Source organism: Nilaparvata lugens, chromosome 5, assembly GCF_014356525.2.
Source record: "Nilaparvata lugens isolate BPH chromosome 5, ASM1435652v1, whole genome shotgun sequence".
Lineage (NCBI taxonomy): Eukaryota > Metazoa > Arthropoda > Insecta > Hemiptera > Delphacidae > Nilaparvata > Nilaparvata lugens.
In genome coordinates, this window is record NC_052508.1 from 43,070,168 (window position 1) to 43,094,301 (window position 24,134).

General features: G+C 39.1%; 1 protein-coding gene across 4 annotated transcripts in view; it reads left to right on the forward strand.

Moving 5' to 3' along the window:
• LOC120351375 (meiosis-specific nuclear structural protein 1-like) overlaps positions 1–24,134 on the forward strand; it is a 58,372-nt gene that overhangs the window by 12,723 nt on the left and 21,515 nt on the right. For all 4 annotated transcript variants that reach the window (XM_039428381.1, XM_039428378.1, XM_039428380.1 and 1 more), the window contains exons 5-7: positions 1,787–1,903; positions 11,808–11,934; positions 12,307–12,510. In XM_039428381.1, the coding sequence (XP_039284315.1) occupies positions 1,787–1,903; positions 11,808–11,934; positions 12,307–12,510 (448 nt within the window). The remainder of the gene's footprint in view (positions 1–1,786; positions 1,904–11,807; positions 11,935–12,306; positions 12,511–24,134) is intronic.

The following is a 24,134-nucleotide window of genomic DNA, read 5'->3' on the forward strand; positions in this document are numbered from 1 at the left end:
CTTGGGTCTAAATCGACTTTCTGAGTCACGATTTTATCTTCTAAACTCCGGGGTCTATTAAGTTCTCGACTTATTTGAGTCCAGGACTTTAACGCAGTAAACATGAGGGAAATTCACAATATTTTGCTCTTGTATTGTTGGCATTATAGCAAAACGAAAACAGCTGATTGCAGCAGGATAATTCAAATGAGCATGCTCTCCAAATTATTTTGTAAAAATGAAAATACGTTTCGATTTCTTTGTAGGCCTATTCAAAGCAAAACCTAACTTTTTGAAAGATAAATGAATAAACATTTCATTTTACGTTATGTTATTATTGATCATTAATCCTAACCTTTGATTTTGGAATAAAAATCTCATTAGGCTATTGAGTTTGAAAACGTATTTGTTTTGAAAAAAATGGAATAATAATTGATTATTGTTATAATTATTAATATGTTGAATATGACATTGATTAATAACATTCAGATTGTAATATAAATTCCAAGGCAAATCCTAGTACTATTTCTCTTGAACATTTTTAGGTTATGTCACAGACGTGAAATAAGGTTAGTTTTTTACGTATAATTCTAATACAATTTTATTCCAAAATAAACTTGCAAACTATAAATTATGAATTTAGATGGCCTAATCCAAATAATTTAGGATTTCCATGACAATTATTTGGCTTTTCATCTACTGCAAAACAATAACTGAATTGTGTTTGCTCAGTTAAGTCTAGAAATTGAATTTAAACCCTACCCCAGTCGAGGGTTTAAAATCACGCTGTTGGACTATTTTTTCGCCACACTGCACAGAAAGCAGCTGTTCTCCAGTCCCTACGTAGATCTGAAAGACATTTTTTGCAGACGACTCTCGTCTGACGTCAGAACAGGTTTCTTTCCGGCCTAGGCCGGAAAGTACCCTTTCCAGCCGCTAACATGGAACTAGGAAAGGTGATCAAAAAACAGCTGACCAAAAAACTTTTCATTATTTGTGTTCATTATTCAATAATTAAAACATTTATAATAATATCATCTTATTGTTATTTGAAAGAATAAAAAAGTATAAACTCAACCTCCCACATAATTGAACATCATCTTTCAGGTTATTTAGACAAATTAGAATAAAACTAAAAATACTTGGACAATTTCCTGATATTCAGATTACCTCAGATTTGCTAGAGCAAAGATTCTACTTTCGGAAGTGCTTAGTAAACAACTATTCTCATATATATATATATATATATATATATATATATATATATATATATATATATATATATATTGTTTATTTTTGTGTGTGGCGAAAAATAGCGTTCGCACCACGGGCAAAAATGTTTTTCCGGCTCTCAATCTTTTCTAGTCCTCGGCCTACGGCCTCGGACTTGAAAACCGATTTCGAGCCGGAAAAATCTCATTTTCTGCTCTAGGTGCGAAATATACTATTGATAAATCCTTGACTCGGAAAGAGGCGAGAATCTAATTCAAGTCCTGGACTTAAAGTCCTTCTCTCCGAAAGCGAAATTATAAACTCCAGGGTCTAACGTGATCTCTAAACTCCAGAGTCTATTTAAGTCCTCGACTACGTTAACGCTTTGACTCGGAAAGCCAATTTTCTGACTCCAGAGTTTAAAGCCAGTTAAAGTCTAGAACTTAGCTAAATCCCGAGCTCGGAAACCGGCCCTAAATGTTTTATTTGTAGTAAACTATGAAATACAGTATTACTGTGTTGACATTGATCGGTATTTTTGAATAGCCTATATGTCAAACGTTGTGTCATATCCGTTGTTGTTGTTTTGTTGAAGGCAACAAGAGCTGGATTTGATCAAGAAAATGAAGACTAAGGAGGAATTAGACAATTTCATATTAATGAAAGAAGCATGGATGAGGAGAGAAAAAGAACTCATCCAGGAAGAAGACAGGTTTGTATAATTTCCATCAGACATAAATAATGCATGTTTACCTTCTTGAAATCATTTATATGTAAGGTTTTTCTATTTATTTCATTTATTCATAGACAATAAATACAATGCAGGCAAAAACAACAGGCATTCGCCAAAAACTGCTTTAAACCTTAATTTGGAATACACAGTCTAGAGGTTATGTAAATGATAACCTAATTCACACACTACTTTGAGTTCAAAAAATGTATGTACTACAATAATTTTGAATTTATCAAATTAATTAATTTTAAAATCCATTACAAATCCAAACAAAAATCTTCCTTCACAATCACAAAAAATATTAAAAATTTCACTTAAATCCACAAATTATACTCATGTTAAAATTCTAAACGTCAAAATATCTGATGAGGATGTAACCTCCAGCTCCAAGATAAGCAAATAAGATTAAGAAAATAAGTCCTCACGATGACCCTGAATCCTGACTTTATTATATTATATTAAGATAGCGCGGGACTTGGCTTTGGTGAAGAAGAAACCGCGCGGCGCTTATCCATGGGGATTTCTAGAAAAATGTTTCCATCTGCCTAAGAATGCTTGTATAAAAAAAAATTAACAGTTATAATGAATAAATCATAGATGTATATAAGACATTCAAATCTTTCGACCAATGGATTATTCCTAGATTTATGAAATAAAATTTGTTTCACATAAGATGATATGGCAAAAGGTGTGGCTCGTTCATCAATTGGGCTAGTCAGTCGGGTCGAGCGAGGGGTTTGTTACCACTGTCTGAAAAAACTGGCTTTTGGTGGCCCTGAAAAGGGCCAAGTTTGTTGCTGGTGGCCCTGAAAAAGGACCAAGATTGTTGCTGGTGGCCCTAAAAGGGACCAAGGCAGGCTAGATGTTTAGTAGTCGTCGACTGGCGCGATACCACGCCGCGCGAGGGTCCCGGGCAGGTCCGTCTGGTGCGAGAGCAGGCCGGCAGGGGCTCAAGTCAATGGTTCGCAGTCTCCACTCTGGTTTACCCGGGCCACGGAGAGGGCTGACCGGGTGATCTACTAGCCAGAGGTCGTGCCGAATTTCCGCCGGGAGGACCTCCTCGACCACTTCCTCGTTTAGAAGGGGCCTTCGGTCAAACCCCGGGCAGGCAGGGTCGTAGGCTTCTGCTGCACACACTCCGATGTCGGTTCGGCACCCAACCCGCACATCCAGAACCGCGCGCCAGTTGTTAGGCTGGGGTGCTAAGTCTTGGGGCGCAGCTGGCGCGGCGGTGTACAGCCTTGGCCTCTCCTCCACCTGGCGAAGCCGACGTAGGGCCCTCCTCTTCTGGATTCGGCGGCCGGCTCGGTTCCTCCTAGGCATCGGCTGGGTAGTAGACAAGGAAGACACCTCAGGTTGCGGTTAGTCTCGCCGTGGTTCCCTCATTGGCCTGCTCGCTGCTCTGCTCCTGGTCTCGGTAGTGGTCTCGGCTGGTAGTGGTCTCTGGTAGTGGTCTCGGCTGGTGGTCTCTTCAGTGGAAGGCTGCTAGTGAGCAAGTGCTATCGAGGGTAGCTGAGTAGCCCCCTTTTATTCACAGTCCCCGAGTTCACCTGCGCTGCTATTGGCCGGCGGTGCTCGGCCAATAGAAACGCAGGAACGGGTGGCGGCGACTGAGGCGCACCCTGGTGGCGGGTGGGTCAACCACTCATTTGGTTGATGCGTGGCGTGGGGAGCAGAGCAGAGCGGCAGGCTGAAAGGTAGTGAACGCGAGGGAGGTATCAATTCCCCCCCCCAGTTTGAGGTAGCCACGGCGAGAATTTATTGATTGCAAAAAACAAGATACAATGTTTACAGAATATACAAAAGTGCTATTGGGCGATAATTTTACAGAAGTGAGACCAGAAGGGTCTCCCCCAACAGGTGGGTTGTGGTCAATAATTACAGAAATAAGACCAGAAGGGTCTCCCCCAACAGTTCAGTTTCGGTTGCGATGCTTGCTAGCGTAGCGGGTTCACTGGTGACTGGCAGGATGTCGGGAGGCATGGTTCGTTCTAGTTGTTGACTGGTCTCCTCAACTTTTTCGTTGTCGGGTTGCCGTGACAGTGCGTCGGCGAACTGATTCTCTTTACCCGGGCAGTGTTCTAGGGTGAAGTCAAATTCTTGTAGGAGCAGGGCCCATCGAGTGAGTTTGGCGCGGCTGTCCTTTGCAGTTTGTAACCAGGTAATCACCTTATTGTCGGTACGGAGTATGAATGGCCTGCCTTCCAGGTAAGGGCGATATCGCTTTATTGCCCAGACAACCGCAAGGCACTCTTGTTTGTTACTGTGATACTGTTGTTCCATGTGGTTCAGCTTGGCACTGGCGTATGCGATCACCTTACGGTCATTGTTGATTTCTTGGTATAGGACAGCCCCTATACCGACCTTGCTGGCGTCTGTCTGTAGGATGAAGGTCTTGGAGAAATCTGGTCGACAGAGTGGTTGGATGTTGGCGGTCAATGCTTGTAGGCAGCGGAAAGCTGTCTCTTCTGTTGGTGACCATTTCCATCGCGTCTTCAGTGCTAAGTAGCTCAGACAGAGGCGCACAAACGTCAGCGGCATTGGGTAAAAATTCTCGTAGCCAGCCGACTACTCCAAGAAATTCTCGCAGTTTCTTTCTGGTGGTGGGTGGTTGGGCAGAAGTCACAGCTAGGATAGCCTGCGGTTTTGCTTGGTTGCCCTCGGAGGTGATTATGTGACCAAGGTATTCAAGTTGCTTGCGGCCGATCTGGCATTTTGCTGCTGAGACAGAGAGATTGTATAGATTTAACCGTTCAAACACTTTGGCTAAGTGGAGTAAGTGTTCTTCCCAGGTATCCGAGTACACAATGATGTCGTTGAGATAAGCGTAGCAGAACTTGTCGACGTATCCACTCAGTACCTTGTTCATCATGGATTGGAAGCAGCTGGGTGCATTTCGTAACCTTGTTCATCATGGATTGGAAGCAGCTGGGTGCATTTCGTAGGCCGAAAGGCATGACCTTAAATTGTAGCTTTTCGCCGTAGGGAGTGGTGAAGGCCGTGTAAGGTCGAGACTGGGGTGCGAGTGGTACCTGCCAGTATCCCATCCGTAGGTCGAGTGAGCTGAATATTTTTGAAGTTCCCACATCTGCGGTGCCATGGCTGGAACGGTGATGGAATTCAGCCATCGGTAATCGATGCAGAACCGTGATGTGCCGTCCTTCTTGGGGACAACAACGATTGGAGAGTTGTAAGGCGAATCACTGGCTTCTACCAGGTTGTGTTCCTTGAGGGTGGCAACTTCGGACTCGATAATTTGCAGTTTCTCCCGTGAGTATCGGTAAGGCCACTGGCTGCATATTTCTGAGCTGTTGAGTTGAATTGTCATGGTGGCGGCCGTGGTGATGGAGGGTGGCATCTGCTCCATGAACAATTTTGTGTGTTGTTGCAGTAATACTGTTAACCGTCGGTGCTGGTTGCTGGGCGTGTCTTCTAGTAACTTGTCAACCAGGTGAGTGTCCATCTCTACTGAGACTGGTGGTTGTGCTATCCAGAAGATCGTATCTCGCTGCGTCTTGCAGTAGATTAGCCTGTCTTGCTCAAAGTCAAGCACTGCCTTATTCTCCCGAAACCATGGTCGTCCCAAGATGATGTCTTCGCGTAGGTCAGGTAGACCTAGGAAGGGAATATTTTGAATGTGCTGTTGGATCTGGAGTTCCAGATGTCCTTGTATGGCCGTTTCGCAGCTAGTGGGACGGTTGGCCAGCAGTACAGGTAGCTTCAGTGGTTGGATCTGTGTACCGTGGTCGAGGTGGGCAGCTCTCACGAAGTTGTGCGTTGCGGCTGAATCAAGTAGAGCGTGTAGTTGTTTACCCGCGAGGATGACAGGGATCCGGGGTAGAGTCTGTCCGTCTATCTGGATCACGGCTAGGTTCGGTGCTTGGCTGGGCGGAGGGCTGGTGATGTGGTTGTTGACTACTGGGGCGGCAGTGTTGGTGACCTTGTCGGTGACTGTGGCCAGGGCAGTGTTGGTGACCTGGTGGCTGACTGCGGCTGGGGCAGTGTTGGTGACCAGCTGGTTGACGGCGGCTGGGTCAGTGTTGGTGACCTGGTGGCTGACTGCGGCTGGGGCAGTGTTGGTGACCTGGTGGCTGAATGCGGCTGGGTCAGCGTTGGTGACCTGGTCGTCAACTGCGGCGAGGGCAGTGTTGGTGACTCCGTCCATGACAGCGATCCCGGTAGGTGGCGGGTGCGTGTGGGTCACAGTTGCATGTTCCTCCCCAGGCTGGTGGTCGATGACGCGCTCATCGTCGGCTGGTGATGCTGTCCTCTCGCAGGCCAGTAGAGGCGCGGCTGCTGGGTGCTGTGGAGAGTCTCTGTCAGCCGGGAAGAGCAAGGGGTCTTCGGTGACATTGGAAGGAGACTTAGCGACGCTAGCAGGGTCTACGGTGGCGTGACGGGTAGGCGATCGATCCGTTGTGAGTGAGACGGTCATGAGTGATGGCTGGGTGGTTGACGCGCAAGGGTGTGCCGGACGCGGTTGCTGTTGTGAGACGGTGACCCGGGTGACGACTGGTACTGGGTCATTCTTGATAGCCCGTGGAGGTGCGGCTGCTAGGTACCGTGGAGAGTCTCCGTCAGCCGAGAAGAGCGAGGGGTCTTCTGTGACGTTGGAAGGAGGCTTGGTGACGCTGACAGGATCCACGGTGGCATGACCAAGAATGACTGGCTGGCCGGTTCGGTGACGGTTATCGCTTGTAGTTGGGGTGGTGACCTGCGAGGCTGGAGCTGCGGGTCTTGCACCTCATCGTTAGTGTAGTGGACTCCTACTTTCCGTGCTGGAGGGGTGGAGTCCGAGTCTCTCCAGTATCGCCGTTTCCCTGCCGTTTCTTCGCGAGTTCTGGGCAGTTGCGATGAAAATGCTTGGCCGGGCAGTAATGACACTGAGGAAGCTGGTTGTAGTTGAACCTCGGCGGCGGCTCTCGATGGGGTGGCGCGGGTGCCGTAGGTTGAGGCGGCTTATATTTTGGTCGACTGTTGAGGTCGGTTTCCAGGTCGTTGGCGATCATGATCAGCTCTTCATAGTTCGTGGGACGAGCAGCTCGAACTAGGGTGCGAAGTTCGGAACTCAGCTGACCGATGAGCAGGGCGATCACCTCGTCTTCAGCCAGGTTGGTTCCTAAGCACTGCTGTAGTTGGAGCTTCTGACGGATGAATCGCTCCACTGGCTGGTTTGGTTTGTGGGTGGTGCCATAAAATTCCGTGTGAGCGGCTGCGATTTTATGGGCTCCCGAGAAACGGGCCTGAAGTCGGTCACAGAACTGTTCCCAGGTGGTGACGAATTCTCCGTAGTCTCTCCACCAGGCGGCGGCGTCGTCTTGTAGTTGCGCTTTTAGAAGCATGACCCAGGTATAGCTGGGAATGTGGTGACCCTGTAGCAGCTCGGTGCACTGTCGCATGAAGGTGATGGGGTCTTCATGGAGCTTGCCGCGGAAGAACGGTAGCAGGGTCGCTATGCTGGTCAGCTGGCTGAGGTTGCCGGTGTAGCTGACGGCTGGAGCCGGTAAGTTGGCCATGTTGCTGGTTGCGGTAGTGGCGTGACTAGAGGTTGACGGTGGAGCAGGCAGGTCGACGATCAGCGCGCTGGGTTGCAGGGTGGTTGGTCGAGCGGGCTCGCTGGTGAAGGCGGGTGGCTGCGTTGCCCCGGTTTCGCTGGTGGAAGCGGGCGGCTGCGTCGTGCTGCTGTCGGTTTGACCGGTGGTCTGTGCAGGCCAGCCGGCGAATGTAGACTCGGTGTGCTGGCTGGTTGACTGCATCGAATCTTCGGTGGTCGTATCTCCACTGTCTCCGGCTCCAGTTCTAGTCGCTACCATGTTCAGGTGTTATGGGCGCCACTGGGAAATTGCCTGTTCCCAGACAGGTATTCTGAATTGAAAGATTCAGAGACACATTTTGTTGAAAGAAAATAAGTTTGAATTTTTTGTGTGAAAAATTCAAGACATACATTTAGATGAAAAATTTAAGACATACATTTAGTTGAAAATTTAGGTTGAAATTTTGTTTGAAAAAAAAGTTTTGACAGTGGTAACGGGTTACTGTATCTCCATACAGTGAGTGGCCCCACGTTGGGCGCCAATAATTGATATGGTGAAAGGTGTGGCTCGTTCATCAATTGGGCTAGTCAGTCGGGTCGAGCGAGGGGTTTGTTACCACTGTCTGAAAAAACTGGCTTTTGGTGGCCCTGAAAAGGGCCAAGTTTGTTGCTGGTGGCCCTGAAAAAGGACCAAGATTGTTGCTGGTGGCCCTAAAAGGGACCAAGGCAGGCTAGATGTTTAGTAGTCGTCAACTGGCGCGATACCACGCCGCGCGAGGGTCCCGGGCAGGACCGTCTGGTGCGAGAGCAGGCCGGCAGGGGCTCAAGTCAATGGTTTGCAGTCTCCACTCTGGTTTACCCGGGCCACGGAGAGGGCTGACCGGGTGATCTACTAGCCAGAGGTTGTGCCGAATTTCCGCCGGGAGGACCTCCTCGACCACTTCCTCGTTTAGAAGGGGCCTTCGGTCAAACCCCGGGCAGGCAGGGTCGTAGGCTTCCGCTGCACACACTCCGATGTCGGTTCGGCACCCAACCCGCGCATCCAGAACCGCGTGCCAGTTGTTAGGCTGGGGCGCTAAGTCTTGGGGCGCAGCTGGCGCGGCGGTGTACAGCCTCGGCCTCTCCTTCACCTGGCGAAGCCGACGTAGGGCCCTCCTCTTCTGGATTCGGCGGCCGGCTCGGTTCCTCCTAGGCATCGGCTGGGTAGTAGACAAGGAAGACACCTCAGGTTGCGGTTAGTCTCACCGTGGTTCCCTCATTGGCCTGCTCGCTGCTCTGCTCCTGGTCTCGGTAGTGGTCTCGGCTGGTAGTGGTCTCTGGTAGTGGTCTCGGCTGGTGGTCTCTTCTGGCTCTTCAGTGGAAGGCTGCTAGTGAGCAAGTGCTATCGAGGGTAGCTGAGTAGCCCCCTTTTATTCACAGTCCCCGAGTTCACCTGCGCTGCTATTGGCCGGCGGTGCTCGGCCAATAGAAACGCAGGAACGGGTGGCGGCGACTGAGGCGCACCCTGGTGGCGGGTGGGTCAACCACTCATTTGCTTGATGCGTGGCGTGGGGAGCAGAGCAGAGCGGCAGGCTGAAAGGTAGCGAACGCAAGGGAGGTATCAAAGAAAAAGATCCAAATTGACTAATTTTATTTTATAAACTGTGAGTTGCTGGGTCATACGATCTCCTTCAAACAAAAAAGGAATTAGAGATCAATTCTTTGACAGTCGAAAATGTGATAGAAATAATTAATATCTTAATTGGAAATACCAGTAAAATGAAGTATTCAAAGTATTAAAAAAATACAATGTACTTCCTTTCCAAAGTTCTTTGCTCGAAGTTCACCACTTGTGCGAGAAATCGCCCCACTGAAGGATAGTCCGATACAGGTATATTGATTGCACTCCCTAAATATATATATATATATATATATATATATATATATATATATATATAACAGAAGACACTTTAAAACTTTAAAGTTTGTCATATAAATTAAAACAGGAGACACAAGACATAAATAAATTGAAAACACTTAAAAACTTACATTTGAAACGGAAATTTTCGGGAACTGAGCTCCTAATATTATCAATTTCATTATTATATATTATTCTTCTTTTTTTTATTGAAGGCAAATCCTGTAATTATTCTATTATCTGTTTAAAAAGTTTCCCTTATATTATTTTTTTAAGTTTCCAGTTTCATTTTGAGTTACAATTTAATTAAATCGATTACTGCACTTAGTTATCCAAAATATAATCGGTTTTGTTCATTCTTTTAAAATATAGTTCCTTTCTCATGAGTTATAGAGTTAGATCAATTTAACCTCTCGCAAGCCAAGCGATTCCCCCATTATAAATTGTTACCATAATACCAGCTCATTACCATAATGTCTAGCTAATTTTATTAGTCAACTTTGAATTAATTGATCATTCTCACAACCCTAAATTACCAGCTCAATACCTTACATAATATAACCCCAATTACCACATTACTTAATTCCCCCATTACACGAGCAACAGTTCAATAGAAAATCTAAAGTCAATTTATTTTCCCCTGATACCAACAAAGATAAGTAACAACATACTAGACTTTGGCTAAACCACTGAAGAAAGAGAGAGATGGTGTAAGAGAAATATCAGGTTCCTTTGCTACTCACGACAGGTAATAGATAGCAAGATTGTATTTCTATACCTTCCACCGAAATTAGAACATAGCACCATATTATATTGTTAATTTACAAAATCTGTATTGATAACGCCAACATCAAACTGACTTGTTGACTAGCCTATTTCTTTGCCTACGCTCGTTCAATTAGCGTAATTTATTATGTTTTAAGTTTCTTATTGAAGTAGAAATACGTCTTACAATACCCGAGGAAACAAATACTATCCTCCAATTCAACGTATTTCTTTCAAATAAATTTGGAACATAGGCTCATATAACACTCAATTTAAAAGTTATTCTTATATAATTACTGAAATCCAAATTCCTTCCATGCTCGGAACCCCGAAACATATTTCACATACTAGAACCCCTGCACTATACGAATGCTAATATACTAGTAGTTCTGTGAACAGTAGACCTCACGCAGTATTCTCGTCCACAACTACCTGATTGAAACTATAGACCTTATGGAAATACAGCAATAGACTGGCTTCTCCACACATCTGTGTAATGACTTGTCAGCTGATTTATGATGAATAATTCTATAGTCTGATTTTTACTTTCCTTGCCCTATTACCATAGGTAAGGAAAGTATTGCTTTCCGTAAAAAATTAAGGTACCTCAATTTCTAAATTTCTATACGTTTCAAGGTCCCCTGATTCCAAAAAAGTGGTTTTTAGGTATTGGTCTGTATGTGTGTGTGTATGTGCGTCTGCGTACACGATATCTCATCTCCCAATTAACGGAATGACTTGAAATTTGGAACTTAAGGTCCTTCCACTATAAGGATCCGACACGAACAATTTCGATCAAATGCAATACAAGATGGTGGCTAAAATGGCGAAAATGTTGTCAAAAACAGGGTTTTTCGCGATTTCCTCGAAAATGGCTCCAACGATTTTGATCAAATTCATACCTAAAATAGTCATTGTTAAGCTCTATCAACTGCCAAAAGTTCCATATCTGTGAAAATTTTAGGAGCTTCGCCCCATCTATGCAAAGTTTGATTTTTAGATTCCCAATTATCAGGCTTCAGATGCAATTTAAATAAAAAATTCCAAATGGGAAATATTGAGCATGAAAATCTCTACAATTAATGTTCAGTAACATTTTTACCTAAAATTTAAAATAAGCTCGAAGTTTGAGAAAATGTTATTATTTCAATTGCAAACTGTTGATGATTTAAACTATTAAATCATCCAATAAGAAGAGATAGCAGACTTCGTGTGTGTCTGCAGCGCTATTGTCCTGTCACCACCTGGCTTAGATCTTTGAATAGTAGACTTGAGATGCGTGGGGACACTAGCGTCAGGTGATAAATTTTCATAACGGCAAGGAAAGTTGTGTGAGTGCGCCACACCAGATTTTTACTCTAATATTGGCGTATGAAGGAGGCTCCTTTTTCCTTTCATATTATCCTTGAAATGCAAAATTTCCAAAAACCTTGTATATACGTCGACGCGCAATTAAAAAAGGAACATACCTGTCAAATTTCATGAAAATCTATTACCGCGGTAAAATCTGTTTCGCAGTAAATGCGCAACATATAAACATACAAACATTTAAACATTAAGAGAAATGCCAAACCGTCGACTTGTTTCTTATTGGTACATCATCCTATAATAGTATCAACTAATTCAGTTAAAATGTCATTCATGTTTCACATTATTGAAGTGAAATGATTAAAATGTTATGATTGCAGGAAACTCATAGTATATTGGCGTCAGAAAGACGTTATTGAAGAAACTAGAAAAAAAGAACAACAAGAGGTTACTGAGGAACTTGACAAGAGGAAACAGGTTCTGATGCAGTATTTGGTAGAGGAAAAGGTCAGTTCATCAATAAATATAATTCTGTATTTTCTTGACAAGAACCCACATTTTTCAAAAATATTAAATGTAGGAAACTGAATAAAAAATTGGGAGGATTTGAAATTATTATTATTATTATGGCAGTTCATATTGGAGTTCCATGATTTCCCAAGCATAATTTGGACGAGATATTTTGTTATTATTGCCTATCAAGATTTTAAATTATTATATAATAGTTAAAATTACATTTTGTGTCATTTTTGGAAATAAATTATTTCACGTCTCATGCGAACATTCTCTTCTCATGCTCTGCTGCTCTTGAAACAAGAGTGTGATCCATTTATTTATTACTCATAATATAATCAATATGCAAAATTAAATATTTTTCAGGAGAAAAAAGAACATGAGCAGCAAATAATGGAGGAATTCGCGATGAAGGTGCAGAGATTAAGAGAAGAAGATAAAATTCGGGAGGATATGGAAAAGGCTGTGCGACAAAAGATTGAGTTGAAAAGGATTAATGATAATCAGAGGAAAGATAGACTCGAGGAACTCGAACGAGAGAGACAATTGGATGATCTCTATAGACAACAGGTATCTATGTAGTGAATAATATTCATTATCTCATTATCCTAGTAGAATTTCATATTATTAAGATTAAATTCTGTACGGTAATAGTTTTCTGTAGCTTGTCCAACTTAACATTTTTTTGTTCAAGTGTACATATTCTTGATAAATTCTCACCTTACTTCAGATCTTCAACTAGTTTATTTGTTATTACAAAAATCAGTTCAGCAACATATTGCTTTAAAATTAGTATCCTATCAATCAAAATTAAATTTCATAACATTTTCGAGCTATATGTCACCAAAATTGAATCTGAAATAAAAATTAAGGCATTTTGAACACCAAGTATTCAGTTTTACCTGAAAATATCAATCATTGTTTGAATGCGATAACTCAGATTAAAATTTCAACCCAGAATGAAGTAGATTTGTATTGTAGACCAATGATGAGATTTCATTAATGAGGAATTATTTCGTTGATCCAATTGAGGGAGGAGCTTATGTAGGAAGTGTTCTGTACTAAGACATTGGTTCTATTGTGTGATACATTAACTCATCTCTTCAAAGTGGCAATTGTTCACTCTGTGAGAAGTAGTCACTCTGATAAGTTGTGAAACATGTGCCTGCTACTCCCCTTGAATGCGTGACCACATGAAACCGCTAAATATAATTAGTTATAATATTTTTAAAAAATTATGAAAAAATGAATTTCACCATGAGTTTGAAAATAGCTTTCCATCTAGAGTTGTAGTTCAAATAATTTATCAACAGGATATTCTTTCTTTTACCCACACAATCCCAGAGCTTACGTGTACACTATCCTCAAAGGTCTCATAGTTTATGAGGGCAACTAGTACTCGTACATAATAACTATAGTGAAATTCACGTTGTTGTAAAGTGAGCACTAAATTAACATTGGTTTGCTATCCTTGTCTGTAATAATTGCCAGATAAAGCAGATAACTCCATCCTTTCCCAGCCGCGCACCATTGTCAAATTGTTTGCAAGATATGAATCTATTCTAATAAAATTCTTATCTCACTCACTCACTCACTGATCACGATTTCTGGAAAACTACTGGATGGATTGCAACAAAACTTGGAATATAGCTTCCTTGAACGTTCTAGGTGCCCACTAAGAAATCTTTTGGCGATATTTCAACTCTAAGGGTGGTTTTTAAGGGTTTAAAGTTTGTCTTTTAGCATGTATATTCTTATTCTCCCAATCTCATATGTTATTATAGATCTATAAAATTCAGGACCTCCTAAATACCGGACCTGAGCATGCAAACAAGATGGCCGCCATGTTTGGTGGACCAACTTACTGCCATCAGCTAGATTCCAGCTCTCTCTAATAACTTATGACACTGTTCAAAATCATTTTTAAGAATTTAAATAAGGTTTAGTATACCGGACCTGAGCATGCAAACAAGATGGCCGCCATGTTTGGTGGACCAACTTACTGCCATCAGCTAGATTCCAGCTCTCTCTAATAACTTATGACACTGTTCAAAATCATTTTTAAGAATTTAAATAAGGTTTAGTGTAATTAATTTAATAAAATTTTATTAAAGAAGTAATTATTTGATAGGGTAATTGGACTTTATTTATTCTCATGCACATAGCATTCAAGTGCAATGCACATGCACATAGCTTATATTTATCGTTATTTTATTCTAGCCTAAGAATTCAATGTTCTCAATTTTCGTGACTGCTTGCTGGGGCAACTGATTATTATTTTTCATGTTGCAGTAATTGTTCAGAAATATATTGCCCAATACCTTTAAACACGATTTAATTGTGTTCTAGGAAGGCTGATTTGGAAAAATTGTAGGGAAGGCACCATCACATAGTTTTACTTTTTTATTAGAACAGTCACATAAGAATCATCTTCACACAAAAACTTGTTTTCTTTAATAACGTCTAATGCTCTAAAATGATTGATACACACATCCGAATTGTTGGTGACTTTAGAATCTTTCTACACCTTGTCCATTTTTCCTCAGCTCTTTATCTTTGGGAAAAGTAAATATTGTCACTAAGGGGGTTTTTCTATAATATAGTTCGATTTACACCCAGGGACAACAATTTCTAGGCATGTTCAATTAAAACTGTTCACAGGTCTACTCATTGTAGCATGTTGTTATAAAGCTAAATGTTATGTTACGGATGATAAACAAAAATTAATCTAGGCTACGGTTGAATATTATAAAATTATTGTTGATTAAAACACTGAATACACTTCGAACACGCAACACTCACTATACATTTTGAATTCTTAAAACTGTACTATTCACAATTTGAATTTATTAAACACTTACAAAACACTTTGAATACTAAAAAATCTAATTTGAATCTCTATTGCATAATAAGTAATTAGAATTGATCAATTATAAAACTCGTAAATATTTTAAAGCCCGTGACATTTGTAAACAAACTTCACTTAACTACAACTAAATACTAAAAACTGATGACAACATAACAGTGTCAGCTGAGTTGAGACCCCACCAAATATCGGCGCCATTTTACCTAAATTGTCACACAGGCGCAGGTCCGGTATTTAGGAGGTCCTGTTTAGAGAGAGAGAGAGTACCTCTTCGAAACAGTTGTTAACTGTCAACTAAATTAATAATTTTGACAGGTTGGCATTAAGTTGAGATTACTTCATTAGGTTGGCACCAAGTTGAAGAACTAATCAAAATGCAATTATTCGAGAACAAATTGAAGGAATAGCTATGATTGAAGCAACAGTGCCCAATCAATTTGTTCTCGAATAATTGCGTTTTGATTAGTTATTCAACTTGGTGCCTACCCAATGAAGTCATCTCAACTTAGAGATTGGGAGAAGAAGAATATACTTGCTAAAAGACAAACTTTAAACCCTTAAAAACCACCCTTAGAGTTGAAATATCGCTAAAAGATTTCTTAGTGAGCATCTAGAACGTTTAAGGAAGCTATATTCTAAGTTTTGTTGCAATCCATCCAGTAGTTTTCCAGAAATCGTGATCAGTGAGTGAGTGAGTGAGTGAGATAAGAATTTTATAAGTATAGATGCCAGCTGTTATTATGTGAAATAAGCTCTCATTAAATGAAATTATTTTAAAAAATGTGAAAAAAAATTATATAAAAAGTGTGACATTATTTCACATAATAATAACAGCTGGCATCAAAAGCAAACATGTCAAACATGATTGAAATATTGAAATAGTAGCAATCATCAACATTATTATACTTTGAAAGCAGTTTCTGCTTGAATATGTGTATTTGTGGATATGTATGTATGTCGGACGGATCTCGTAATCGGCTCTAACGATTTTGATTAAGTCCGGTATATAGTGGGTTTGCGACAAAAAACATTATTTTGGAACAGCTCTCAACTCTGGGAAAATTCGCTGAAGTTCCTTGAGAAATTATTGTTGGTCCCTCAAGTAGCAGCTGATCAGAAAAAAAGTTTTCCATAGTCTATTGAAAACGTAAGAGAGTGTGAGCAAATGAAAAAGATTATACTAGATGTAGTTGAGTTACCAAATTTGGCAACCTTATTTTAAAACATTGCAGTATTCTTGGAACATCTGGTATAATAGGTCCAGAAAGTGACCGGATGATAGCAAAAAAATTATAATCGATCTCTCCAAACATATGGTAGTTGAATGTAATGTTCATTGTGAGGTGATAGAAATGCGACTAATTTCTTCAGCTTCTGTTGTATTGGTTCCTCTGTTGCTCTATGTTTGTAAGCAGCCATGGCCTTGAGAGAGGCAGTTGCACTGTTTATTTCTATTCGGACTAAATACCACGAGAGAACCAAACAGAGAAGCCTTCTATTTAAAAAAACCCTGCTTCGATCAATTCTCATGAAATTTAATCCTGATTGAAATTTAACAGGCTTTTGTGCTACTGGGCCTGATATTTTCATGTTTCAAAATCAGCTAAAAACTAAATCGAAAAAAACATAATATTCCATCAGCTGCTCCTATTTCCTTTCATGATGTCATTATATGACACAAGACAAACCTATTGATATTGATAGATCACAAGTAAATAATAAAGTTGTCAATTTAGATAGAATTAAAATTGAGTTACATCCAAATTTTCATCACTGAGCTTTTGGTTTCGAGCTAAGATCAAAGGAAGAAATCATATAATGGTAGTCAATAATCAAAGTGATTGAATGAACTCTATTCAGATTTATGCAAATTCACATTAAAATGATCCCACTTCAATATTTATGATAGTAAAGTTTAGTACATGAGAAATCAGCCACAATAAATGTTATACTAACTATAATGAATGGACTCTTTATGCATGAATGGACTTCCATGGAAGAAAGAATCAGTGGATTGGCTGCTTTTACACTTTTGGATAAGTGAAACTAAAAGTAAGCGACAGGCTATGCCAAAAATTCCAGAATAAGCAAGAGATCCATGGATACCAGAGTCATCAAATTCCGAATCAACTAAATTTGGAATTTAATCCTGAATTGAATGACTGCCTTTATTTTGACCTATGAGGGCGAAGTTAGGGCGCAGTCGGCCCTCTCTTACACTTAACCCTCGAGCAAAAACAAAAAATAACATGATCACTGCTAATTTGATAACTGTCAACGGGAAATATTAATTGCCAATGAATAAAGTCGAGGTTGTCTCTTGAACCCCGCCCAATATTCTACACAATTCGCTGCAATTAGACTACTATTCTACAGAGCACTTCCAACACATCAATGATTAATCGAATGATTTGACTCAATAGTTTTCATGCCAAGTTGTAGACTAATCTCAAAAACGATTATAACAATTCTGGTAGAATTTAGATTATAAATGGTACACAAAAATAATCTTATCTTTTAATTTCCCGTAGCGAAGCACGGGTGCCCTGCTAGTGTATATATATATATATATCACGAAGTAGTCACGAATAGTAAATTCTTGACTAATGAAAGGAGATTAGTTGTATGATTTTTGAAGCGACCGAGCGCTGTTATTAGCTGTTATCTCGATCTAGGGATCAACGAGCAAGTCAGCCTTCACGTTAAATAAATGTTCATTTCCCATAAACTACTACATCAATTACAGAAAATATTAGATAGTTTACATTACATACAATAGTTAGTTTAAAAAAATTCTTATAATTTGTCTTCTACATGTTTTGTGTTTTCTGTGTGGAAATAGAGCTACTTCACTATGGCGTACCATGTTCTGGAGTAGATTTTTTCTATGCGGAATAGTAATTAGTAAGTGTTTAGTAAGTCATTAGGTGTTTAGTTGAAAATGTGAGTTGTTGTTTGAAATAGTTTTTTCTATGTTCTGTCTCTCTTTGCTCATCAACCAAATGTGTACTATTGTTTTGAACTGTCTAGGATGATTGACCTGTTTAAGCTGCGTTTACACCAAAGTTATTAACAAAATGTTAATAACTTAATCCTTATAGATTCTATTAGATTGAACATAACTTATACACGTGATGAACATATGTGTTTGTCAAGTTCCGTTCAACCTAATCTATAAGGATCAAGTTATTAACATTTTGTTAATAACTTTGGTGTAAACTCAGCTTTAAAGTTTGCAGGAAGCAGATTATATAATTTTGGTGCTAAATGATTGAAATGTCTTTGGTATAGTGCCTTCCTTGCAGCATTGGTAATGAGAAGATTCCTGTATCTAGTGTTGTGGTTATGGTTTCTGGTTTGAAATGCTGTTGGATTCAGTACATGGTTTTTATAGATCTATGAAATTCAGGACCTCCTAAACACGGACCTGAGCTGCAAACAAGATGGCCGCCATGTTTGGTGGAGCCAATGGGAGTTAATAGGCATAAGAATGGAAAATTTAAAAAGAGAAAGTCATACAATTATCCTCAAAATTTAGTATTTGCTTGAGAATTACTGGTATGTACTGTCCAATAACAACTGTCATATACAGATTGAATCTAAAAATATTATGACCCTTTTTCTCATACACTTTACTTTCGCCTGTTGCTCTGGTGTTATTTCCATAGCATGGTCTTCACTGTCTCTATAGTCTCTGGAGCTGTTTTGTACATCTCTTGATGTACTCGGTTGATTATCTGAATCACTCTTTGATTTGTTTTGAAAGTTGAAATTCTATCTTTTATCGGGATTAATCATGATCATGAATAAGATGAATGATCATAAAAATTTTCATCATTATCTAAAAAGCAAAATTTGACTCAATCAATAGCTTCTCTGTAACAATAAATGGAAGAGAATCGGAATTAATTGTATAGAATGTATAATTAGGCGTCTTCCTCCACTTCTCTTAGCATCAACGTTGTAACTACACATGAACTTGGTTATTAATATCAATATTTAGAGTCAGCTAACTTGCAAAACCCGCTTATCAATTTGAATTTTCAAGGCGAGGCCGAACCAGGACCTCCTATATACTACCGGACCTGAGCCTAGAAGAAAATGGCCGCCGTATGTGGTGGTCTTATAGAAATTCCTACTGAGGAAAAAATCACTAATCAGAGTTGTTAGCGTCTCAGTTTGTCGAAATCTCAGTTCGTCCAGTTCCCGTTTTAAATATCAATGCCGGCCATCACATACGGCGGCCATTCTTTTGTAGGCGCAGGTCTGTTATATAGAAAGTCCTGGCCGAGCCTCTTTAAGAAGAGGAATAAATAAAATAGTTATTTATGTATTAAGAGCATAAAACACGACTTTATCGCTCGAGTCAAAACAGTTACAAAACAGTAGCGATGCGTATAGCGGAGTGTGGTAATTTTGACGAGAGCGATAAAGAAGCTTTCCGCTCGAATTACATACAAAATTTTTTCTACAACTGCAGTATTGGATTCCAATACAATAGACAGTTTTTTTTTAAAAATAATTCATCCAATTGTTTTGATAAATAATAATAATAATAAAATGATACAATTTAATTATTCTATCTAATCATAATAATTTATTTTATAATGATTTATTATTATAATAAGATAAAACAATTAGTATCATCTTAAAAAAAAATTGGTAGGACCGTGGGACCTACCACTGGGTAGGATAAGTAATTTGAACCTGGGACCTTCAGCGTGAGAGGCAATGCTCTATGTGACTTTGACACTATGACTGTTGGAAATGGGGCGAAAAAGTAGGTACATGAACTTATTGTGGAATTGCATTTTTCTAAAATGTAGCCTACTGCACATACGCTGCAGTTAGTGAGCGTAAAGAAAACAGCTGGTGAGCGTAGATTATTGCTTGCTCCTCACAAAACAACTGTTTTATGATGAGTTTTCAGTTCATAAAGAAGAACTTTACGAGCGGTTGTAGAAATAGTTATTTGTATATCTAGAGTGAAAAGTACTGTTTTTTCTCCCTGAGGGAAAAGTTTGAAGCCCGAGGCGAAGCCGAGGGGAACAATTTTCCTGAGGAAGAAAAAACATTCTTCACTCGTGATATACACAACATTTTTCCTCTACCTACATTTTTATTAAAACTGCAAATAAAATTATTTTTCCTCCACCTACTGTCTAAAGTACTTACTTTACTCCCTGGAACATAATACTAAAGTGTCACTTTTTCGCTCTCGGTACTAAAAAACAGAAAAACTTCTAGGGAGGAAAAGTAACTCCATTTAAATAACATGGGAAGCATCTCTATTTTGAAAACGTACATTTGAAATAGTTTAGATGGTCTAAGCTCAGATGAGGAAGCATATAGAGTAGTTGGTCTGGCCAGAGCATTCGAATTGTAGCGCCAGAACGCCAGACTGCAGTTCTGCCAATAGTAGGCTTGTGTTTGCGCCAGCGCAGACCGTCCTTCTGCTTTGGCCTTGTCGTCCTAGTTTTTAGTCTGTCTTGTCTCGTCAGCCCGTTGTCTTGTTGCAAGACCAAAATTGTGTTTGTCATGTAATTTCGATCGGAAATTTCTTGTAAATAATTGTTTGAGTGTCGTGTGTGTGAATTATGAATATAACAGCGTAAATAGTATTGAATTGAATTAATTTGAATCGGATTTGAATTTATAAAGAATCCAGTTTGAGCTTTGTTCAAAACACAGTGCAGAGCCTGCAAGTTGAACACAGAATCAACGAGAAGGCAGCCCGTAAGCAAATAACCTGTCTATTCCCCGATTTTGTCCCACCCTGAACCTGACCAGAACACCTAATAAAGGCTTCGAAGGGCAAGTAGTCAAGATTGGAATAAATCTGGTGAGTTTTTGCTCTTTTTTATTGTTCATTAATGCCGAGTTTAACTGTACAAATAACCTGGCTCAAATTGAAGATTAAATTTTGCCCCTTGTTTGTATTTGATTATTTGAATAGTAAATTACAGTCCTCTGGTAGCTCTAGCCTGAGCTTTGTTCAGAACAGTAGTCATTAAACCAACTAAATTCAATACCTCAACCAGACATTTGATCAATATAAGAAATTTATGTTTCTATGCTAAAATTATCACAAACTTCATATCATTATACTAAAAAAATTTATACAATTTTTTTTATTCCATGTTATTCAAAATACCAGCCAACGAATATTCCTCATTAACTAATCAAATTTGAAACGGGAACTTCATCATAGTTGTAGTTGTGGCGGCCATTGTTGTTACAACTTTTGCCAACAATAGCGCATAGCTCTGTTTGGCAGAGAACTGTGATTGCAGGCCAGCTGTTTCTGTTTACTTTTTAGATTATGTTGTTACACATTGTTTGGTCAAGTACATTTTTAAAAATTATTTTATTTGCGGTTTTTATAAAAATGTAGGTGGAGGAAAAATGTTGTATATATAAGGAGTGAAAAATTATTTTTCTGCCTCAGGAAAATTGTTGCCCTCGGCTTCGCCTCGGGCTTCAAACTTTTCCCTCTGGGAGAAAAAACAGTATTTTTCACTCTAGATATACGAATAACTATTTAAAAACGTACGTGACCAAACAATGTGTTACAAAATAATCTAAAAAGTAAACAGCTGGGCTGGCTTGTAATCACAGTTCTCCGCCGACAGCGCTATGCGCTATCTGTCGGCAAAAGTTGTAACAACAATTGCCGCCACAACTACAACTATGATGAAGTTCTCGTTTCAAATTTTATTCGTTTAAGAGGAATATTCGTTGGCTGGTATTTTGAATAACATGGATTTTTTTTTTAAATATTTATACATTTTTTAGTATAATGATATGAAGTTTGTAATAATTTTAGCATACAAATATAAATTTCATATATTGATCAAATGTCTGGTTGAGGTATTGAATTTAGTTGGTTTAATGACTACTCTATATGCTTCCTCATCTGAGCTTAGACCTTCTCATCTTTTTCAAATGTACGTTTTTAAAATAGAGATGCTTCCCATGTTAATATTTAAATGGAGTTACTTTTACGCTCTAGGGAGTTTTACTGTTTTTTGCTCCCGAGAGCGAAAAAGGGACACTTTAGTATTATGTTCCAGGGAATAAAGTAAGCACTTTGGACAGGAGGTGGAGGAAAATAAATGTTATGATAATCAATTGGAGTATTAGTTACTATGAAGTTGTTTGGTTGGTTACCATGGTTTCTAGGTGAATTCATCAATAATCAGTCGGATCGGGCAAGAAAATTGTGAATTATATTTATAATTATATTTTTTGTTGTTGTTGACGTCAATAAATATTTTTTGAATTATTATTATTGAAATGAATGACACATTATATAATTTACTTACTCCCCATGACTAAAGTGTTCACTTTTCCTAGTCAGAATCTAAGTTCAAAATCAACCAATTCTCTCATTTAACAAATTCATCATGCACGTGTTATTAAACCTAAACCTACTATGTTCCAAATTTCGTGAAAATCGTTAGAACCGTTTTCGAGATCCTTTGGATATAGCCCAGTCAATGAAGGTCCAAAAAAGCAGTTTCGATCCGATTTTTTATTTATTTATTCTATTTTATTTTTTTAAATCAAATAAAAGCTGAATTTCCCACCATCGATAGAACCCTCCCAGAGGGTCATTCTCCCAAAAGTCCCAAGAAATCCCCTTGGAGCTTTCCGCCCCAGCCCCCTAAAACATGAAAAATGCAGGTAAACATGGGAAATCAATTATCTCTGTAGCCATTGATCGGAAACAGTTCTATTATATGCCATTCGATTCTTTACATTATGGACTACAATATTAGTTATATTCATTTTTCCAATAAAATCAACAGTTTTCTTGATAAAATAATATATATGTAAAAATTTAGGGGGTATGTGATTTGATTTTTTTGTTTTCTTCGATTAACTTCGAAACAAGTAGTTTTAAAGGAAAATGAGCCAAATAATTAATATTGCAAATCCATTGATATATATTGTTATGTATTTACAATTCGATTTGACGCTGTGGAAGGGGAAACAGTCGACGCGGAATGGCGCGGCTGACTCTCTTAGCCATAGTAAACAGCAAACTGGAAATCAATTATCTCTGTAACCATTAATCGGAAAAAATCTATCATATGTCATTCGATTCGTTACATTATAGACTAAAATATTAGTCGTATTCATTTCCTCAATAAATCAAACAGTTTCCTTGATAAAATAATATATATGTAAAAATTTAGGGGTTTTTCGATTTAATTTTTGTTTTCTTCGATTAACTTCGAAGCAAATAATCTAAAGAAAATTAGACAAATAATTAATGTAGCCACATTCGTTGCGAATCCATTGATGTATATTGTTATTTATTTGTGATTCGATTTGACGCTGTGGAAGGGGAAACAGTCGACGCGGTACGGCGTGGCTGACTCTCTTCACCATAGTAAACAGTAAAATACAGTAGTAGGCCTACTGCTTTCTAAGTTGCATCTTATTCACACTATGGCGCTCGAAATAATCAATTTTGTCTATTGTTTTGACATGTGATGAAACTAGTTTTTCTCATTTTAATTCTCTAAATTCTCTAAAATCATTTTGTTGTTATATATGTGCTAAATCATGCATTCTATGACAGACAAAGATATTGTTTGCAACCGATAAAATATTCATACTATTACATAATATAATACATATTTAAAATATGTGTGTATGATCATAATTCTATGCTGAAATTTATCATAAGTTATGAATGTCAAAAACTGAGATAAATCATAGATTACAATAGTGTTAACAGTGGCAATTTCCTGAGAAAAATCATAGCGTGCAGTGTTTGCTGTTTTCTACAGTTAATATTCTCCAAGCCAGGTTGATAATATACCTTCAGTTGAGCCAAATATATATGACGGCTGAGGCATAAAAAAAATTATACATTGGGCTCGTTGAGTTGAAACTTTCTATGATTCTCTCTGTAAAGTAGCTTATCTTCCGTTCTTACCAGTTGAATCTACATTATTTAGACAGTCCAATATGAAAATTCAGTAGATTCTAAAGATGAAAGCCATGCTTACATACAAATTAAGGAAGAGTAAGCATGCATAAAAGGTAGGAAAATCATGAAAGTGTTTCACATTTAACCACAAAGTACCCTACCGTATAAGATTAATTGAAAGATGATTCATCATCTTCTATTATTTTTGTTAACATATCGATTTTTCACCTCCATTCGCATCTTGTCATTCATTACACAAGGTTGGCAGAAGCTTTTCTTTATGTCGATTTCGATTAATGTTGATTGAAATTGATTTTGATTAGGGCACCAAAAGAATGGATCATTTTCTATTTGAAGCATTCAAATTAAATCTATTGAACATGA